General features: G+C 39.8%; 1 protein-coding gene across 6 annotated transcripts in view; it reads left to right on the top strand.

The window, feature by feature from the left end:
• Positions 1-18818, top strand: part of phldb1a (pleckstrin homology-like domain, family B, member 1a) — a 29767-nt gene extending 10949 nt beyond the window's left edge. For 2 of the 6 annotated variants that reach the window (XM_080040517.1, XM_080040515.1), the window contains exons 7-24: positions 4051-4308; positions 4394-4528; positions 4648-4785; positions 5384-5512; positions 6452-6607; positions 7145-7264; positions 7407-7496; positions 8091-8216; positions 8466-8639; positions 8798-8950; positions 9915-9989; positions 10078-10156; positions 10814-10958; positions 11383-11473; positions 12565-12711; positions 14043-14262; positions 17161-17246; positions 17947-18818. In XM_080040517.1, coding sequence (XP_079896643.1) covers positions 4051-4308; positions 4394-4528; positions 4648-4785; positions 5384-5512; positions 6452-6607; positions 7145-7264; positions 7407-7496; positions 8091-8216; positions 8466-8639; positions 8798-8950; positions 9915-9989; positions 10078-10156; positions 10814-10958; positions 11383-11473; positions 12565-12711; positions 14043-14262; positions 17161-17246; positions 17947-18087 — 2463 coding nt within the window. In that variant the 3' untranslated portion in view covers positions 18088-18818. The remainder of the gene's footprint in view (positions 1-4050; positions 4309-4393; positions 4529-4647; positions 4786-5383; positions 5513-6451; positions 6608-7144; positions 7265-7406; positions 7497-8090; positions 8217-8465; positions 8640-8797; positions 8951-9914; positions 9990-10077; positions 10157-10813; positions 10959-11382; positions 11474-12564; positions 12712-14042; positions 14263-17160; positions 17247-17946) is intronic. The other 4 variants (XM_080040516.1, XM_080040518.1, XM_080040519.1 and 1 more) reach the window with 4 other exon arrangements.
• Positions 18819-21474: the final 2656 nt, after the last annotated feature.

Below are 21474 nucleotides of genomic sequence, written 5' to 3' on the forward strand. Positions count from 1 at the left end.
GTGATTGGTTCGTCTAAATCTGGATGCTCATCTGAACTTCATTTAGAAAATCATAAAGAAAACGAAAATCTTTTTAGCTGTGTTCGAGAAAAGTATCTGTGAATGGGGTATTATGTCCACCAGCCACTTAGTAGTGAACAGCTGACTGAAACAGCTAAACTGAGAGTTGTGTTTATTACAATCTTAATGCTTAGCTAAGTCAATCATCTCCTGGCTCTAGCTTCAAATTTTGTCATTTTTATACAGATGAAACAAGAGAGAAAGAGCTTGTTTATTATTAAGCTTTTAAGTGGCAAGTTGCCAAATGTTTTTTTTTAAACCTTTCGACAAATAACTGTTTCCCCGCTGTTTGTAGTCTTTATGCTTAGCTAAGCTAATCAGATCTTAGCTGTAGCGCCATTCTTCCTCAGAGTGGCATAAAACTTCAAAGAAAGAAAATCTAAGTTTTTCCTAAGATAATGAAGTGTTGTAAGTTGGTAGACCTTTTTAGTCCAAAATGTAAAAGTTTTGTTTTAAAGACTTTGGCTTCACCACCCTGCTTTAAAAATCTCAGGACAATTGATGATACTGTTAAGTGGAGAAGGTGCTGAGACTGCTGGCATGGTAGACACTATGTCTGCATTCAGATATCTTGTCTAAATCTCCTGGCATACAGCCATCGTCTCATCTCCCCAGAACATTACTGGCATCGTCGTCAGCCCATGTGGCCCGAGTAGGCTAACACGAGGTGAACATTCCTCCACAAGTCTTGGTCATTGCTCAACAACACTATACTTATCAGCTGGACAAGTGTCTTCTACTGTCAAGGCTACACCTGCTTGACTTAGGACTCTACTGTATATTCGTACACTAGATCATAGACTGCATTCTTGCTATCCATCCATAGCCCCCCCCCCCCCCCCCCCATACACACACACTCACACAAACACACCATTCTTCATCCCCCGCCCCAGCTTGCCTCTGACAGCTGAAGGGACCATTGGGGCGGTGGGGGGAGAAAGGGGGGTAATTCCCATCCCTCTCTGAGTCCACAGACTATTTCAGGAACCAAAAGGTTTCTGGTAACAAATAAGAGAGTTAGTGACAACATGTGTCTGAGTTACACTGATAGGGGTTGGCCTACTGCGGATACAGTACGTGCATGTTTGTGTCACAGCCGCTCAACTGTTGTATTGAGTCATCCACCATGTGTAGACAAGCCATTAAGTCTGAACAGACATAAACATAAAAAGATCAGATGTGACAGATGTGTTGATTAGCGTCTTTGGTTTTGATCCATATTTGCTCAATTACATGATACATTTGGTAAGCGATGATATTATGCTGCATTCAGGTGGTGTTAGCCATACATAATCAAATACTGTTTTGTCAAACCATCTCCAAAATAATCAAGGCTGGTAGGCTTAATCTAGCTGTAAATGACACATTTGAGATTGGTTCAGTGTTGGCTTGGGTGTTGGTTGATTTCATGCCATGTTGTATAATGCTGGTACGAATACAAACGTGATATTAAGGTTAATTGCATGTGTGCATGATGTATTAAAAAAAAGTAGATAGCAAAGGATTGAACTTCGAGACTGGAACATAAAGGGTGTTTGACATTTTGTAGATATGCTTATTTGGTCATTCCTTTATTAACCTTCTTTCTGAGACTTAAAGAAGATTGATAACACTTTTTCCTGTTAAGTGTGAAGCTAGTCAGGAGATGGTTACCTTAGCTTAGCAGAAAGACTGCAAGCCGAGGCAAACAGTTAGCCGACACAGATTTTTGCTATAAAGCTGGAGCCAGTAAGCTTAGTTTAGAACAAATGCTGGACAAAAAAAAATACTGAAATGTAAAACTTAGGATATGGATTAAAACAAAATAAAAACAATGTGATAACTCATAGGCCGTAGTTGCTAGCTGTTTCCTGCCAATGCAAAACAATTCTAATGTCTTCTGGCATTCAGGCATTAGCGTCGGCTACAAACATGACAGTGACATTGATCTTCTCATCTAACTCTCTTGTGGAGAAATTGAGTAAGTGTTTTCCCCAAAATATCTTTTAGAGGCGCTTTGAGTTGTTAGTTTAAGTTCCATTGTATATCACAGTACTTCAAGGCTTCCTGTTATTTCTTTTACAGCCGTATTAAGAGGGTGCCTACTCCTACACAAAATACTTCTAGTGACGAAGCAGGCGTGTGGGGAACTATGTTTGGGGTCCTGGATTAGTGCCTTGCTTTGTTGGTATCACAGCCTAATAAGAAGCACAGAAAAAGGATCAACTGTTGACCAAAACAAGAGGGACAAAGAGAGGATTTCCCCTCAGTGATATCAATGCCCTACATTGGCTACAGACTTCTCTGTTGGCACAGTTGGCACAGGAATGCAGTTTTCTTTTCTTTCTTATCTCACTTTATGAAGCCAACCTACACACGTGGATTTTGCTGAACTTTACAAACCCCTGCTGCACTATATCTCACAGCAAAGGGCATTACCGGAGAGGAAGTGATAAAATAGAAAAGTTAATTTTAGCATCAATTCCTCTGGAAAGAGGACTGCTGGCTTTCAACAGTGTCCAACTATTTCCACTTATGAAGGGTTTCTGGTTAATTGAGAGGATTTGTATGCCGATAAATTAAGCTAATCCAGTAATAATAAATTGGAGGAGTTTATTTCTAATTTGCTCCTCCAGATGACATGCATTCCAACAATTAGGAAATAAGCTTATTTACTTTCTTTCCACAGATGAGAAGGGTCCATACCACTCTCTACTGCTACAATTCCACCTGATTATAATGTGTTAATTAGTGAGCTTTAGAGGGGCCGGTAGGGAGATTTAGCAGGCTAGTTGTTTTCCCCTGATTCCAGTCTTTGTGCTGAGCTAAGCTAACTGGCCTCTCGGTGTATAGCCTTACATTTAACAATTGACTGATAAATTGCACTGAATTGTAGAACCATGTACAGATACACAATCTGCAGCCAGATGTTCTTGCAGGTCTTTGGAGGTGATCTTTGGGTTGTGTGCAACCATTCTCACAATCCGCCGCATATGCCGCTCTTGTACTTTTCTTGGTCTGCTAGACCTGGGTTTAACTGCAACTGTGCCTGTGTCCTTCCATTCCCTGACAACGTTCCTTACAGTAGAAATTGACAATTGAAACCTTTGGGAAAGCTTCTTGTAGCCTTCCCCTAAACCATGACAATGAATAATCTTTGTTTTTAAGATCTTTTGGGAGCTGTTTTGATGATCGCATTCTGTCTCACTTCTGCAGAGAGTCAAAGAGAAGTGGAACTTGCATTTAGGCACCTAAAATACCTTTTATCATGATTAAACAGACCTTTATATGAGGTTCAAGGCTTAACAACATAATCCAACCAATTTTGTGTTTAAAGTCATCAGTTTTACATGCTGTTACATGCATTAAAATCAGCAAGACCACAAGGGTTCCCATATTTTTGCACAGCCAGTTTTTCACATTTTATTTAATTTCATAAAACTAAATACTGCTTTTCAAAAAATCTTTGTTTGGAAAACATCCCAGTACTTAGCTGTTCCTGGTAAATTAAAGACATACCACTTTTATCTTTTTTGTGTGAAAGCAGAGTCAATTATATTGCCGGCTGAGAGGGGTTCCCAAACTTTTTCATATGACTGTAACTATAGCGAGAAGAACATCAGACACGATTGTTCTTCGTTCACCATCTAGCTCTGCCCTGTTTTTTTTGCTAAATTAAATCAATCCCATTGTTTAGAGTGCAGGAGACAACAGAATGACCACAAGCTAAATAAATAACATTTTGAAAACAGTTATCTAAATCTGTGAATAGGAGAGTAGTTTTCACAAACAACTCTAGCTCCGACAGGTTTTTACTATGAACCCCCCTCCGGAGAGACAAACCACGTCAGTCCCCCCCGCTCCATTGCTATCGGGTTACTGCTGTCTGGTGTCGTCCGCTGAGGGACAGCTGCCTTAAATGGGACAATGTCACACAAGGACACTTGAAGCTAATCTGCAGTATGATCTATATGACAGCATGCCTACTCATCTCACACATATCTTCAATAGGAGCGACAGAGACTTGAGACCATCCTCAATCTGTGTGCGGAGTATAACCACGAGGACAGCGCTGCGGAGCTGGCTGACGTGGTGAGGAGTGGGCTGCTGGGGGGCGCTACGGGAATCTGCTCCGACACAGGAGGGGCCATGTCCCTCCAGGGATTAGACAGACCCCTGAGGGCCAGAGAGAACGATGAGGAAACCCAGAGAGAGGAGTCTAGCAGCACAGAGAGCACACATCAGGAGGTGATAAGCACATTCATGCAGGTATGGAGAGAAATAATTGAGTATATGTTAGTTGTGGTTTTCTTTAATTAAGAACCTTATGACAACATTTTCCTTCTGCCCTCAGTGTGAAGAGCTGTTAGGAGCTGGACAGGAGCAGGTCTACCTGGAAGAGGAGAGGAACAGGATCTTGGCCCGCGTAGATGACATGAAACACAGAGTCAGCGAACTTGAGCAGCAGCTACAAGAGACCAAACAGGAGGTCAACACTGCATTTTAGCTTGTGTACCCTTTTAGATGAACTCCCCTTTTATATAGTGAGAGGAATGGAGGCTATGGCTATATAAAGTTCAGTCTCTGACTCCACATTGGTCTCTCTAGGTGGAGATGGAGCAGGCCCTGCTGCAGGCGGAGAGGCGGGCTGAGCAGGAGCAGGTGGAGGTTGAGAATGATGTCATCTCTCAGCTGCAGCAGAAACTCAGCCAGCTGGACAAGGCCACCCAGAATGAGAAGGACAAGGTGGGCAGCCCAGGACAGCACAATGTGATGCAGTTAAATGCTGTCAGTTTGTTCCAAGCCTTTGCACGGGAATGTACACAACGTGTTCCTAAACATCTGTGTTGAATCAATAAAAACTCCCTCCTTCCCCAAATGTGCCAACATGTAGATATACAGTATCTATACTAGAGCATTTTGTCACATCTCAGCTGACTTGCACCGCTTCATTATTGTCTGTCACACAAAGCACAACCTGTCTTCTCTCTGAGGCGCCCAATACTTCCTGTGTTTGAAAATTCAATACAGCTGAACTGGTCCTTACATGCTTTAGGCTTTAAGCTGGATGTGACCAACACTAAAATGTTAATTCAGATATGTGTATTACCCCACCCCCCGTTCTAACTATACGTGAAACACTGCAACCCCTAATACTCCTGTACACCTAACCTCTGCTTCAATCCTCTAATACTTTAACTGCATTGACCTGTTTGCTTTAAAGCCTGGCTGCATGGATTTGAGTTGTGTGTGATTTTTTTCTTATTTTTTGGGGGTTTCACCCTGGGACGGTGTGTGTGGATGTGGACCGATTGTTCGTACGTGTGTTTCTATGTGTTTTTAGGGGAGGGCTAATGTGTCGGCTGAGCGGAAGGCCCTGGAAAAGCAGAGGAATGAGTACAATGACATGAAGAGGCAGTTTGATAAGTGCCCATTGCCTCTAAGGGAACAGTTACAGGAGCAGCTCAGCAGGGTCAGTGTTCTCACACAGCCCACTGGCTGGCAACTGTGAGTTATAATATACCAAATGCAAACAGTGCTGTATGAGCTGCACAGGAAAAAGGGCCACAGATGTAACACTTACTTTGTTTTGAGGCATTCAGATGTACTCACAAGTCAGCAGACTGTGCATTAGCTCTTTTTCTGCTGTCGCTCTTTGTCATTTAAACACACAAGGTTTATTATGTCAGTGACATTTGTTAGTGTGACTTTGCAGTAAGCAATGCTTCTTCTTCGACTTCAGCAGTTAGTTTAAAATGCTGCTTCATCTCTGCTTTTCCCCTTATTCTGGATGGTTATAATGTCTAATGAAATTAGTAATACTTAATAATGCCATTAACAACTTTGCTCTAAAAATGTGCATGCTTTTTACCATGACTGATTCAAGCCACACACACACACTAGTGTTTAAATGTTGTTAGATTTGATGGGATCTCCTTTTGGACAGTTTAAGACTGGTGTATTTATATATCTTCATATTATTAACAAATTCCATTAAAACAACAAACACAACAATGTCTTCCTCCATCTACCAATACTTTCTGACCTGTTTATGGACAGACTTGTTGCTACTGAAGACATACATCTTCAAAATAGGTTTGCAAATGCATTTTTAGGTTGTTTTAAGGCACAGGCAGTGAGCACAGTAGTTTTCAGCAAAATGTACTCAAACAGGAGGAAACATAGCATTGGGTAGGGACTACTTTCAACCGCAGATTAATACATTCTAGAGAGTCTTGACAGCAGTGCACATGTGAGTACTTGTTAATCATTGTTGGCTTTTGTATTTTCATGAGATTTTGTTTAAAAAAATAAAATAAAAAATTATTTAATTGCCAGCCTCAACCTGTAATAACGGTTGATTTCAAACAGTGTGAATAAAGTGTGTGTATACCTGCATGTATGTGGACAGAAAGCTGAAGCTCTGGAGTGTGGGACCAAGCAGTTTGAGGAGCTGGAGTTCTGCCAGCTGGAGGAGGAGAGCAGTCTGGAGGAGAAGAAGGAGATGAAGAGCTCACAGCTTCTCCAGGAGAAAGCAGAGTATCACTGCAGCGTGGCCAAGAGGAAGGTGTGTTGCGTAATACACACATACACACACTACCAGTCAAAAGTTTTAGAACACTCCCATTCTTGCAGTTCTAGAGATATGCAACAACAGTTAACGACCTGAAATGGAACAGAGGTCAGCCGTTAAGTTGCCAGAGCTTAAAGAAAAAGTTTAGGTTTCCAAAAATAAAAAAATATTGTTATTTCAGATATATACAAAAGAAAGGTTCACAGTGTCCAGCTTTTCTATAGTATTGAGCCTTGCAAGTTGATGCGAACAATTCCTACAGGTGTCGCAATGTTTGGTTTGATTACTTCCAAACCCTCTGTTTAGGTATGAAAGCAGTGTTGGAACAGATTGTGTTACTACACTCTCTGAAGCATTATTTGGAAAATAATGAACTGCAGGAAACATGTACTTTGCTTTAATTTGAAGATTAGATAGATAGATTTGATAGATTTCTTTCATTTCAAAATACATTGAGACATTTTACTGTGTCAATTGTGTTCTAAAACTTTTTACCTGTAGTATACAGTATGTGTGTGTGTAAAATATGAGATTTTGCAGGAGAAGATGGGCACTCTGGAAGCACAGGTGAAGCAGCTGGGGTTACAGGCAGTTCAAGACTGTGAGAGGATGGTCAAAGACAGGACAGTGGCTCTGCAGCTGTTACACAAGGTTAGCCTTTCAACCTTTAATAAACCTGTAGCCTAAACTAATGGCATGTATTTAGTCGGAATTAGTGATGGAAGGCCTCATGGTAGCTCTGACAAGCAGTGACAGTGCCATGTGTATCTGCGCTGGTTGTGTGCTTTTTTAGGAGCAAGACAGGTTGACAGCAGTGGAGAAGAAGTACCAGTCCTTGACAGGAGGGAGAAACTTCCCAAAATCCAACAACAGCATGAAAGAGGTAAGCAGGAAATGAAATCACAACCGTTGTGTGATTTGCCAAGCTGCAGGAGAGAGTTCTGCAAGAAAAAAGTGGATTTGTATTCTTTCTTATTCTTATTTATTTAATTTTTTTAACTTAGATTAACTTTTTAAACAGGAATTGCTTCACATCAGCGAGCCTGACCTTGTTCATGTGGACGGTCCTCCTCATAGCCCCTGTCCCTCCTCTGCCTCCTTGTCCTCTCACATACCCTCCCCTGAACTCTATCCTGTTAAAATGCAAGAGGTAAATCTTAACAAAATAAAAAGCTCTTTGTAACAAAAAACCTTACAAATCCCAAAAGCCTGGGCTGCATGAGTGTGCAGTGTGTACAGTAGTATGAAGTTCTTGCCCTTCTAGATACGTTAAAATTGTTCAGAGATCGTAAACTCTCTAAACTGTATATTTCAGTGTTCCCCATGACATATTTTACTAACATCATAAACTAGATGATAAAAATAGAAAAAAAAAACTTGTAAGATTACTGTTTACTTTGTGCACCTATGCATGACTTATTTTCCAACTGATGCCGTCTTCTGCCTCCTTACCCCTGTGTTTTGGCTGTTGATGCAGGAGTACCTCAGGCTCTGTGATATCTATAAGATGTACGGAAACGCTTCTATGCAACCCCACTCCTCCTCTTCCCCCGCTGCTCTCCACTGCCTCTCCCTGGCTGTAGCTCCAGCTCTGCCGTGTGAGGTAGTAGACAACCCTTTGCCTGCTCTTCTGATGTATTTCTCTCACTTGTCAATGTACTGAATACTTAGCTCTCCCATATGCACATTGACAAAGTCTCAAAACATATGTTTATCATAGATTACAGCTTCTCAATATTATTTTCCAATGTATTCTTTTTCTCTCTGTTCCGTGGTTGTGTGTATGTATGCGTATGTCTTTGTTTCTCTGTGTATATCCGCGCTGACTTGGCTGGTTTGTCTGTGTGTGAAGGAGTACATCACGGTCAATCAGTTAAGCCACATCTTTGGGATGCAGAGAGTTGACCACCCCTCCTCTTCCTCTTCCTCCTCTATTCCATCATTCCAACTTGCCTCGTCCGAAGCCGTCTCGTTCTCGTGCCACTCTGCTACCGCATGCGTTCCTTCCTCCTTTCTCTCTGCACAGGTTTGTAATTCTAAAAAACCTTTTTTATTTGGGGTCACTGGCAACACCAAGCACCTTGAACTGTTTCATGTTTATATTGCTTGATGCATCTGGCACTGTATTGCTCCCTCCTTCCCTCTCTATACCTTTGGCTGGATGCTTTTTCTCATCACCTTCAGAGCCAGCCTGAGCTGCACAGGAATGCCTCCATGCCTCCTATTAACCTGGAGCGCTGGTACCAGGACATCATGACTGCTGGAGAGCCACCACAGTTAGCATGTCCTCCTCCGCCACTGCCTGCCAAGACTTTTTCCACACACAGACAGGGGCAGGTAAATTGTCCACTCACTTACCTCACTTGATTCATACTATATCCCGATCACAAAGGGGCACAGAAAACAACAGCAGGGCCAGATAATTGCCAACACACGCCCTAAAAAAACTTGAATCCAGCTAATTGTCTCACAAGCCATTCAACTTGACACCATATATTTATGATTATGAGGCCCTCTACTGGACAAACCCTGACAGGATAGTCTGGGACCTTATTCCTGCTGCCCGAAAAAAACTAATAGGACCATTTAGAAGCACTGATACATGTCACAAGGCTTAATATGGAACTTTTATTTTTACTATTCGAAGCTTGTTATAACTTCCTGTTAAAAAGAAAGTCATAGCCAACAGTAAAAGTAACAGTAACAGTGTTGTGCTGACACGCAAATTAAAAGCCCTTCTGTTGGTGGTTCATAGTATAGGACAGATAAATACTGACTGTCAGTAATTATTGGAAGAAGTACGTGGAAATTATACTTAAGTAAAAGTAGCGATACCAGTAACATGTCAAAGTCATGCATTTAACAATTTTAGTAAAAGTAAAAGCCTATTAGCCTGAAAGTGTACAGTGAATAAGTACTTGTGTAGTGGACCAATAGTCATACCTCTTTTTCTCTTCTAAAAATAAAATAAAATAAAATTTATTTTTTCGTTATATTTTGTATTATTAATCTGAATGTTGTGGTGGAGTAGAAATAATAAAGTAGCTAAGTTAATAAGTACCTCAACAAGTACAGTCATTAAGCAAATATACTGAGGGTTTTTTCACCACTGCCAAGAGTAGTCATTTAGCAAATCTAAAACCAAAACTAAACTAAAATCCCCAATCTGGATCAATTTCAGCCTTTTAAAATATTTTTTCCGGCTTAAGAAAAGGTGAGTATTTGTGTTTGTTTTTCTAGCAAAAACATATCCACTTCCTCCTCAAATGTGAATAGCTTATCACCTGTCTTTCCTCTCCAGCTATTGAAGTCCAGGTCAGATGGTGAGGTTGGACAGACACTGCCAAACTCCGGCAGTGTTGCCTATGAGAAAAGGGTGAGCACATGCAGTTTAACACATGTGAATTGAAGAGTATGTTGAAAGTAGTTATTAAGATTCGTAATATGTCTATCTTTTTTTACAGGGGTTACAGTTATCGCTAAGAGAGATGCCAAACCCATTGGACATGGAGTCCAGGAGGCAGTTGGTGCTGCAGAGCAAAGGTACTCAAGTTCTTCAGTCTCGTCGCATTTGTTTAACGCACTGGAGGGTTTCACCTTGTATGCTGTCATAACTGTCAGACAGATACAATTCTGGGGGGATTATTCCTGGACATGTAGTAAGACTGCAACCTATTGCTCTTTACAGTCTTTTGGAACAGTATTCCATTTATGTCATTATGTCAACTTCGTTTAAAGGTACACTATGTAACTTTGGGCGTGTCAGAGAAGTGAACATTTTCTAAAGTATATTCTCATCACTGAATAAACAAACTTTCCTCACGGGAAAAAAACACTGTTTGAAGTTAGAAAAACTTCTTAAAAAGTTACTATTTCACTGTTGTTGTTTACAGCAGCAGGGCTCACAGTTTTTTATACAAACATATTCTTGTGCCTCAAAAAATAATTATTCATAATTAGGCCTATAGAATTATTCAATACTAAGAAATTCATGTAGGCCTAGAGAAATATTTTCTTTTGTAAACTAACTGCAGGTTCTGCAAATGAAAACAAATGTCCCCCACCCCTGAAACTGCATAGTGCACCTTTAGAACATGCTCTGGCTCGGAAGGCAGCAATGACTTGGCACAATCAGTAGAGGGCACTGTACGCCTATGACAGCATTGCCTCTGCTTCTATCTCTCTCTCTGCTTGCTATAGATGTGTCTCCCACAGTCCATCACTCCATCCTGCATCATCAGACGCCCCCGAGTGGCAGCAAGGCGTACGACACGCTGAGCCTGGAGAGCTCCGACAGCATGGAGACCAGCGTCTCCACCGGCAACTCCGCCTGCACCCCAGAAAGGTGAGAGAGAGAGACTGAGGAGGAAATGAGCAGTTGGCTCTGTTTCCATGGGAACACTCAAGTCTGCCCTCGTCTCCCAGGAGAAGAGGTCACCACTGTGCTTTGTTCCCGTGACAACATGTTTTGTTACACGTCTTGCTGCTCCCGGGACTGCTAGTAGTAGTAATGCACTGGCTGTTGTTGCCATGCCAACCTCTTCTCAGGTTTTTTTCCCCCAGTGTTTCATGAAGTTAGGAGCTCAAAGACTCAGTTAACTGCTGCCGCTCATGAAGAAAAAAACCTTTGTCTTCTCCATCTCCTACTGCTGCTCTCAGTGTTTGGTTTCCAGGCATGTCTGTTGACTTTTTTTCCCCCTCCCCAGCCCTGTTGTAGCCTATAGGCCTACTACACATGTCTTCACACACTCCTCTGCTCTGTGTTGTAGTGGCTGTGGGTTAGAGGCCCAGAGGATAGAAGAGATGGAGAAGATGTTGAAGGAGGCGCAGCAGGAGAAAGCTAGACTGATGGAAAACCGAGTGAGTTCCCCCCCAACTTTAGCAGACATCAGAGACGTCAGTCACCTTCAGTTGTCCCATCCATCATCTCCTTTACATTTTTGAACTAGAGCTGCAATGATTAGATATTAAACTATTTCAGCTTTTCAGAACTTCTGAATTTTTGTGTGATTCATGAGAGTAAACTGACTATCTTTTAGATTTCGACTGTTGTTTGAATACATTATCTACAATCTACATGGGCTGTGGGATATTATAACAGGTAGGCCTAATCCACCCCTGGCATAATAGCCTTTGTTCTAAACAACAACACAAGGGATAATTTTTCAGATTTATTGATAATAATATGATCATTTCCAATGGTAATCCTCTTGAAATCCGTTATTCAAACACATTTACGTTGTTATCAGTAGAAAGCATAACGTGGATCCACACTCTCAAAAGTAATATGATTCTGGCACATATTGAAAACAGGACATTTCAGCCAAGGACAGCCATAAAAATCTCTTTACTTGTGTAATAAAAAACTACCTCACAAACCAATTGTATTAGTTTAGTTATTATGACTACACATTGCAACTCATATTCAGTAAAACAACAACATCAAATTATCCTATCATCTATAACCTACAACTTCCCCAGGAAGTTGAAGAAAAACTTTGAAATATCACAGGAGTCTCATGCGTCTCTTGTTAAATAGAATTAAATAAAACAATATATAAAAAACACAGCGTTTCCTTGCGAACACACAGCTAAAAGGTGTGGTGAAATGAAGTAGTAAGTATGTTGTATTATTTCCACATGCTGAAACAAAGTCAGACCTGCCATGTAAGTGTCTGAAAGCAGGGGGGGGGGGAAAGGATCATTTTACATCAGCATCAAGCTTTACCTCTTCTTCTATACACAGACTTGAGGGATATATTTTTACAAAACCCTGGATTGGGACTTAGGAATTCTCATGTGCCTTTTGCTTCTGACAGTTCTGCTCACTTTGTATTGCAATATTTGCCTACCGTTTACACATTGTCCCCATATCCCTTTTTTCGAACCCACCACTGTTATTTTTTCCTCTTCTCTTCTCTCCATCTGTTCCCTCATCCCTCTGTTCCCAGGAGAGGGAGGTGCAGACTCGGCGGCAGATGTTGGAGGAGGAGCGGTGGAGGAGAGAGGAGGCCGAAAGGAGGCTTCATGATGAGACGGCCCACAGGCAGAGGCTGGTGGAGGAGGAGGTGAAGATGAGAGAGAAACACTTCTCCCAGGTCAGTGGAGCAGCAGGGGAGGAGACAGAGAACACTAAAGGGATGCTGGGTACATTTTTGACAAGATCAAAGATTTTTGTCAAGGGGAAAAAGGATGGAAACAACAAGGGTGGAGGAGAGTGTGATAGAAAAAGAACAGAGAGAGCAATGGATGGTGTTGGTGGGTGAGGGGGGGGGGTGCACAAACAATATAATGTACACATAATTAAAGCTTTAATATTGACTGAGTGTATTTAATTACCAGTTGTCTGGTGGTATGAGTACTGCTAGTATAAACAAATATCCCGAAATCATCCAAATACAAGATGCACTAGGTGCCGATGACTTTACACCAACTTTAAAGCTAGTGTGTGACTTTTTTTTTATAGAAATGAATGACTGTTATCTTTGAGCCGTCGCCAAATGAGTTGACACAAAGTTGATTTATATTAGCCTATCAGCTCCACAAAACTCTCCTTGTACAGTATCTCTCAGTATGGCAGAGTTTACAAACTGGTGTTGCCCCCACCGACACTGGCGCAGGAGCTCAGAAAAATCCCAAGAAGCGACAAAGAAATGTTTCAGTAGTTGATTCTACTGCTAAGAAAAAAACCTGGACGTACAGCAGAAGGTATTACAATCAATGCGCGATTAAGGAAGGCAAACCTCTTGTAGATTCGCCTACAGTGTTGTTGAGATTACTCATAATTCCTCATGGGGGCGTCAGAAGTCACGCACTATAGCTTTAAGGTGCTATTATCAATATTCTTAAATGAACAATGCATCAAATGACTCTGTAGTGTGTGTAGTTTGATTGTAAAGGTCAATTTATTAATGTTACAGTATATAGTGAGGACTCTACAGCTCCATTCAGCTCAGAGCCTCCATTAGCTCATAGTTTTGGTTTGCTCTCATTAATGTTGTTCTCTGGAGCAGCAGGCAACTGTATGTTCTGATAAACCCACTGTTTACTACCTGCTTAGGAGGACCAAACAGCAAACATACATGCTGTAGTTAGCGTTTAGCAGCAATAGAAAAATATATTTCCCCAAGGAGATGTTGGAGACAAATCAGATCACCTGAAGAAGCTGAGAAAGGCCATGCTTGGTGTTATCTTGTGATAAAGTCTTAATTAACCAGCTATCAATATATTTTATATGGTACGCGCTCTTCCCACTACACCACGGTAAATACTGAACTATCCCTTTAATGGTCAGCGCTCAGGAAGTTGGGACTTGGCCTAGATTTAGCCCCAAATAGCTTAAAGAGCTCTGCTAATTATTACTTTATCTTTACCTTCTCACACTTGTTGGTCAGCAGCTTTAAAACAACGATAAACATTTCCTTCACAGGCTCGTCCAATGACGCGTTACCTGCCAAACCGTAAAGAGGAGTTTGACCTGCGTGCCCACGTGGAGTCGTCAGGCCACTGCATAGACACCTGTCCCTTTGTGAACCTCACAGAGAAGATGTGCAAGGGCCACCTGGTGAAAATGGGTGGCAAAATAAAGTCGTGGAAGAAACGCTGGTTCGTTTTTGACCGTCTCAAAAGGAACTTCTGTTATTACGCGGGTAAGGACACAACGACAAGTTGGTCTATGATACACTTTATTTAAGAAGTCTTATTCATATCAAGATGTCTCTTGCAAGAGAGAGAGAGCTGAAGAAATAAGCATATGTATTTGAGAGGATTCAGTCAGACACACAGACACAAGTTTAAACAATGGAAAGTAAAGTATTTTCCAGCTCGGTTCCAGTATCATTCAAGATGTTGCAGTCCCGTCAATAGGCACAAATATGATTAAGTTTCATAATCAATAAAGCAAGCAAGGGACATGCCTAGAATATTTTGGGAGTTTTGAGAAAGTGAAAATTCTAAGCATGGGGTCACTCCTGGGAATATATATTATAATTATTTTTTATTTTGTGAGCCTGATTATCATGTATGCATCACAACATACATCACATATCAGAACTCATGTTACTATGCTATTTATTATTTTAGGAGCAGCTGACTACACTCTGTGGTCTTTACTTTGTTGTTCTACAGACACTACATCTTGTTTGAAGATTTATTTTTTTCAAAAAACCGTTGTGTTGCATTTTGAGACCAACTATAAAAGTCCATTTTAAAATGAGCAAATTTTCAAGGACTTGATGTGCAACTAAAGTAAAACCACTTTACTCCCGTGCGCCTTCATGATTTAATTCCTGGGCCTCGTTCACGGAAAGGTGAAGTTAAAGTGATCAAACTTAAGGATTCATAAACTCAGAACTTTAGGCAGAAAAGTTCCTATGGCTGTCAACCTGATTTATTCAGTTTAGCCGACGGCAGTCCTGAAACTTTTCTGAGGAATGTAAACTTTGCGCTCTTTGCTTTGTTTTTTTAAAAAAACAACTCAACTTCTGTCCCAAAAAGCATCTATTAATCTTGAACCAAACACTCATTAAACTGCACTAAGTGGACTTTTTCCCGCTTTGTTGTTGTGTGTTAAAACCGAAGTTAGTTTGTAGTTCACGTCTATCAGACTGTCCCCTGGATTTGGAACCAGAACAGTTAGTTTTCTGAATAATTCACGAGCGTGTTTTTTGAGACATTATTTTAAAATTGAGTTCAAAATAGAATCCGAGGATATTTTTCATTACTTGCCGCCCCCGTTCTCTTTGCTCCTCTCTCTCTCTCTCTCTCTCTCTCTCTCTCTCTCCGCTCACTTGCCTAGCCCTTTCACCCCCTTACTCCTGACGAAGATGATGGTGATGATGGTGATGAAATAAGATGCAATACTTTCTCTGGATGTGTTTTTCCTGGGGAGGAGGCTAGCTCCTGGCTTGTTCGTGACTAATAAAACGAAACTCACATTTCAAAAACATTTATCTCATTACTAAGCAGATTTGACTTATGGAAAAATGGGGGGGAAACCAAGAGAAAGTGTCGGACTTAATTCAAAAGATGTCCTCTTAATTGTTGCTGGATGTTTGTTTTCTTCGCCGGGCGCTCCAGTGTGCGCATGGAGGAGACAGAGCGTCCACTGTTTATTTGAACTAGAGCGGAATCCAAAACTCTTTAAACCAATTTCGAGAGAAAGGAAATTGATCTCCGACGTGAGAAAAAGTCTCCTTCACTCACTTAAATGCCTATAGTTTAGCCCCAAACTAGAGAAACCCATTATTTCACTGACTGCGTCTCATCCGCAGGTATCCCTGAAAAAATAACTGCCAACTATCCACCATATGGAGTGACTTTAAAAATGCTTTAAGACAATCTGGGAATTGAAAACAGCTAATCCAAAGGACTGGACAGAAGGTCTGACCTGCTGGAAGGGGAAATGTTGTACTGAAAGATCAAATTTGAAATACAAAAGAGAGGCATTTCTTTTTAAGATTCATCCAAAGATCTTATAAGCAGTGAACCTTGCCGGCAGGAAAAAAAGGCTGAAAAAAAACCACAGAGACGGATCCAGAAAGTAAGACTGAAGAAAACAAGTCAGATTAATAGGATGTTAGGACTTCAGGCATAGCTTGAAATAGACTTCTTCTAATTAACTTTTACTCTGAAAAAGGGCTGCTCATACCTATTCATGGGTTGTGTGTTGCTGGGAAAAAAAAGTTTAACACCTTTCCTTCTTTAAAACTCTGATTTCTACATCCAGAATTTAAGTTTAAGCACTCCCCTGTTTTACCCTATATACTATTTTTAATGGCAAGGCTTGATTTTTTTGGGGAAGACAAATGACAAGATAAGGAAAAATAATTATTATGGAAAGATACATATTTCCTCTTTAAAATAATCCAAGCCACAACAAACAATCCCAATTTATTTAGTTACAGTAGTTGTCATTGAAATAATCACTTTAGAATTTTTTTTTGACAATTTGTCAGAAAGTCAAAAAGTTTGGTTAGAGCAGAACTTGAATGAATGATGACAAATGATGGTTTAAAATTGATGCTGTTAAAATTAACACCTACAGGCTTAATTTTAGCCACATCTCTGGGAAAAAATGTTAGGCATAGGTTTGCGCTTGTCATGTGCCCCGTTTGACAAGAAGGATTTCTGTGTCTGGATTTGTGAAACATTTACTTCTAAAAAGATATTTTAGGGACATAAAGAAATGTGCAACTTGTTTTGTTGTTTCACAATAATCTATGTTTTCACCAATTTTAGTGTAACATGAATCAAAGGTCATTAAAAATATAAAGCCATACATTTTTAGACAGAATATTATAAATATATCATATCATATATTATTTTTATGACCATCTATCTACTATGTACTTTCCTACAGGTGTGATCCTGGGGTCTAAGAATAATAAGACATATTTATATTCTTTAAGAAATCTGTCTATCATAATTTGATCAAAAGTAAAATGTATCCCCACGTCACTGTGCTGTCTACTGCCCGGGCTGACTGAGGTCTTGCATCAGTACAAGACAAAATGTAAATATCTTAATGTGTCTTTTTCTCCTCTCAGACAAGCATGAGACCAAGCTGAAAGGGCTCATTTACTTTCAGGCGATTGAAGAGGTTTATTATGATCACCTACGCAGTGCCACAAAGGTAACCAACTCTCTTTTTTCATCGCCCATCAATTCAGAACTTCATTTGTGATTTCTATGTTTCGCATCGATGAATTTCATTTTTAAATGTATCAATAAATGTAGTGGAATAAGGTCTTAAATCTTTATTCCAAAATGCTAGACATTTATATTGGAAAAACATAGTTATTTTTATAAATCATCATGTGTAGGTAAATGTAAAGATTATCCGCAATAAAATGTATTTTAACAACATGTATAATTTTGTTTTGTGTTAAATTAGTAGATATAGTCTCAATACATTCTACAGTCTCTCAAAATTAATGTTGTGAAAATCTTGCCAGGCATTCAGCTGTTTGTGAGCAGCAATTAAAGACTTGAAACATAATTAAAATGTCCAGCCACCAAAACTGGTGTCTGTGTTTCATAAAAAATGGGAATATTTTTTAATTGGGATCTATTTTTTTAAAGGCATGAAATGATTCACAATTAAGATGTTTTTTTTCTTTTTCCTTCACTTTAATTAATTTGACATCTTAACTTGCAAACACGGAGGGATGTTACAGGCTATAAGAAAAAGGGTCGAAACGGGATCACTCCCCGACCCAATTAATATTTAGTTCCAAGTCTCATGTATTCTGTTGTTCTGACAAAGATGCAACAGGTGCAGCTTGCAGTCTTTGCTCCAACATAAATATCCCTTCTTCCCTTATGTCCTCTAGAGCCCCAATCCATCTTTGACCTTCTGTGTGAAAACCCACGACCGACTTTACTACATGGTGGCCCCTTCCCCTGAGGCCATGAGGATATGGATGGACGTCATAGTAACGGGCGCTGAGGGATACACACAGTTCCAGAGCTAAGGGGACCCACTGGGCGACAGATGTGGAGAGGAGAAGGGGGACTGCACGAGCAACCTAGGCACCTTGCGAGACACTAGGTCCTGATGATGGTGCAGACGTTTAAAGAGATGAATAATCTCTCACAAAAATGGCTGACGTTTTGGAGCATATGAGGGCATAAAACACTTTTTTTTGTTGTATTTATCTTTCAGCCGCTATGAGAAGGAAGATAGTTTTTTGAGTCACCTGCCAGTGGATCTTTACAAAGGGATCTCTCTCAGCAAGATAATTCTTTTCGTTTTTGGAAGTTTCATAAGCAACACTTTTCTTACTTAATATATAAGCTCAAATTTTTTCCACCATGTGAAGCCGATGTATGCATGCACCGTTATCACTCTAACCTGTGCCCTTTTTTTCTCCCACCTTTTTTGATACATTTGTACTTTATTCTTCAGTTTTGTTAACCTTTCTCAGATGAAAAATGTTATATCTTAATATATCAGAACACTTAAAAATATTCAACAATATTTTAAAATAGCCTTATGTTACTTATTCAATTGAACATTACTTGGTGCCACATACTTTATGTAATGTTTTGTTCGATTTCTACAATACCAATGTTAATATCACTTTACATATATTGTTCCAATGGTGAATAACACAGCATTAATGTGTCTGTATTTTATATGAATATGTCAAAGAAACATTTTAACCAAATTCATAAATAGTGATAGACCTATAATGATATTTAAAACGACCCTGTACATCTAATAAATCAATATATATATATATATGTATATATGACGCATCTGTTGGTTTGTTTGTCTGACAAACGAGTTTGTTGCTGACAAATTGGCTAAACTGAGTACAAACCAGTTCTTGTTTCCTTAATTACAGTTTCCCGCAAACATGTCGGTAATTAGCATCTTTCTTTTGATAATCTCAAGTGTATTAATGAGCTGCTGGCATTCTCATTTAATGTAGCACACACAATAGGTATTCCCTCTAAGACTCTTCTCTTTTTACATGATAGGAACAGTCAGGTGGTTTCATTCATTAATGGCTTGTTAGGTCTGATTATGAGATTCTCAAGGAGTATTGAGCTCATACCCCGCATATGTATTTCTGGCTTTAGCGTAATTAATATGGCAATTATATGGCTTGCCCCGCCTTAGGTAGGCCATATCAAAAAAAAAACATAGGAAGTGAAATTACATGCAACTTGACATGCATGATTCAACATCGAGAAATTAAAATTGTAAAAAAAAAAGAGAGAGAAAAAGTTAAAAAAAAAACATCTCATGAAAAAGATGCTTGGCAATAGTCCCCACTAAACATGTTCAAGTAAATGAATTCTTACATACAAATACATTCCCGCCATGTGCAGTTTCTCTCCTCACGCTCCTGCTTCAGATCAGCAAAAGAAAGGTGCATATACAAATAGTACTATGCTGTGATTAATTTAGTTCAGGGATCACTGGAATTTTTAGCAGACAAGTAGGCAATCACAGAAACACACCTTGCCCCTGTCAGGTATACCGACTAGATTCAACACCCAAAAGGTTTATTCCTTATATTTTACCCCTGGTTTTAAGTGAAAAGAGTGTTATGTTTGTGCTATTAATTTGAACAAAAAAAAATCTAATTAATCCTCCTTCAGCTCAGTGAAGGAAAAAGTTTCCCACTCGGGGCAATAAATATGTCTGTAGCTTTGTTGGCACAACGTTCACACCATTTGCGTTTCTCTGACCTTGAAAGATCTTCACACATCTTGCCACTCTAGTGTCTTTGAGTCTCTGGTGCACCCGCCTGAATAATAAACAGATCTCTAAGAGGGGCAGTGTGAGCTCATTACCGCGGTGATGAGAGTGAGTGACGCCCAGCCTTATTGTTGGTGAAATATTAATGAGCCGAGGGGGTGATCTCCCTTCACTTTCACACGCGCAGTAGACTGGCCTTTTCCCTTAGGCCCTCATAGAGCACAAATAGGACGGTCGGGCCGTGAAGTAGTACGGGTCTTGCATGCATTTTGTCAATATTAATGGGAGATATTAACCTTGTCTGAAAGTTCTGATGAAATGGAGACATCTCTCGGCGAGTTTATAGAATCCCCCTGTCAAAGACTTCCACGTCCTTCATAACATTTCAGTTTTATGAAGTGTGCATATCCACATCTGAGTTCAGAGTAATTTAGGAGATTAAAGAGAAATGTCTCCTTAAACACACACACGCACACACACACATACACACGCACACTCAGACTCAGACGTACCAGATGAAAGAAGCTTTCAATAAATGCATCTGATACACCAGTGAAAGTTGTACTCTAAATGTTTACCGCACGCTTTGAACAGATCATCTTCACTCCCTTTGAAGGCAACCTACAATGACAGTCGTTAATTCAAAATAGTGTAAACGATATACATACAAATCATTAAATTACAATAAAAGAAACATGTTTTTTTGGGGGTTTCACGGCAAGCGCAACGATATCAAAAAAATATCCGGAGGGGAGAATAAGAAAAAAGCGCATCAGGGCTGACCTAATGAGGCCAACAGAATCATAGATTGTGAAAACCACACTTTATCTCACACATCATATAATTATTTTTTATTTTGAATGCCAGCCATGAAAGAGAAGGCAATAGAATACATGTTGCTCATTATTATCCTAATGTGTGTTTATTTTTAAAATGTATTTGATTGGGGTAAACTGATGGGGTACCATGGCTTTGACCTTTGCCCTCCATATGCATATGTGTCTGCTTTGTACGTTCACTGTTATAGGAGTTAGATTTAAAATGTAATGAATATAAAATCACTGAATAATCACCTGCACAACAAAAAGAAAAACATTATTTTGTACAGCCAAGCTAGCTGTTACTACAAAGATAAATTAACATTTAAAATGAGAAGTCTAACATCAACATGAAATAAAGTTGAGTTTCAGTCAAATTACAGCATACAGCCTGAATGAATATCGGCTGTGTAAAGCTCTTAGTTGAGACACGCTGAGCCTCTGGGGTTTAAAGGGCTATGCAGAGCAGCGTGACACAGCCTGAGTGCTGTGAGTGACACCGAGGAACCCATAGGGATTTGTTTGTTGAAAGAACTTAAATTTTTTCGAAGGACACACGTGTTGTCGAAGTAACTTTTGAGCAAAAATCAGTAATCATCCATTGTTATTTAATAATGTTGGCTATTCTGCTGCTGCTGTTGTTGATGTTTGGTTTTTCCTCACTTATTATCTGTAATTTTTTTTATACAACACTTCTACCCACAGTATTTTTCTATCTACCAACCTCTTGAAATTAAAGTTAACTTTAACAATATGTATATAGGACATAGTTTAATTTATTGTTGAATTAATTGCTCACCTGTAGCTCTATTTTAAGTGAAAGCGTCATA

The sequence above is a fragment of the Ammodytes marinus genome (assembly GCF_949987685.1).
Source record: "Ammodytes marinus genome assembly, chromosome: 14".
NCBI lineage: Eukaryota > Metazoa > Chordata > Actinopteri > Uranoscopiformes > Ammodytidae > Ammodytes > Ammodytes marinus.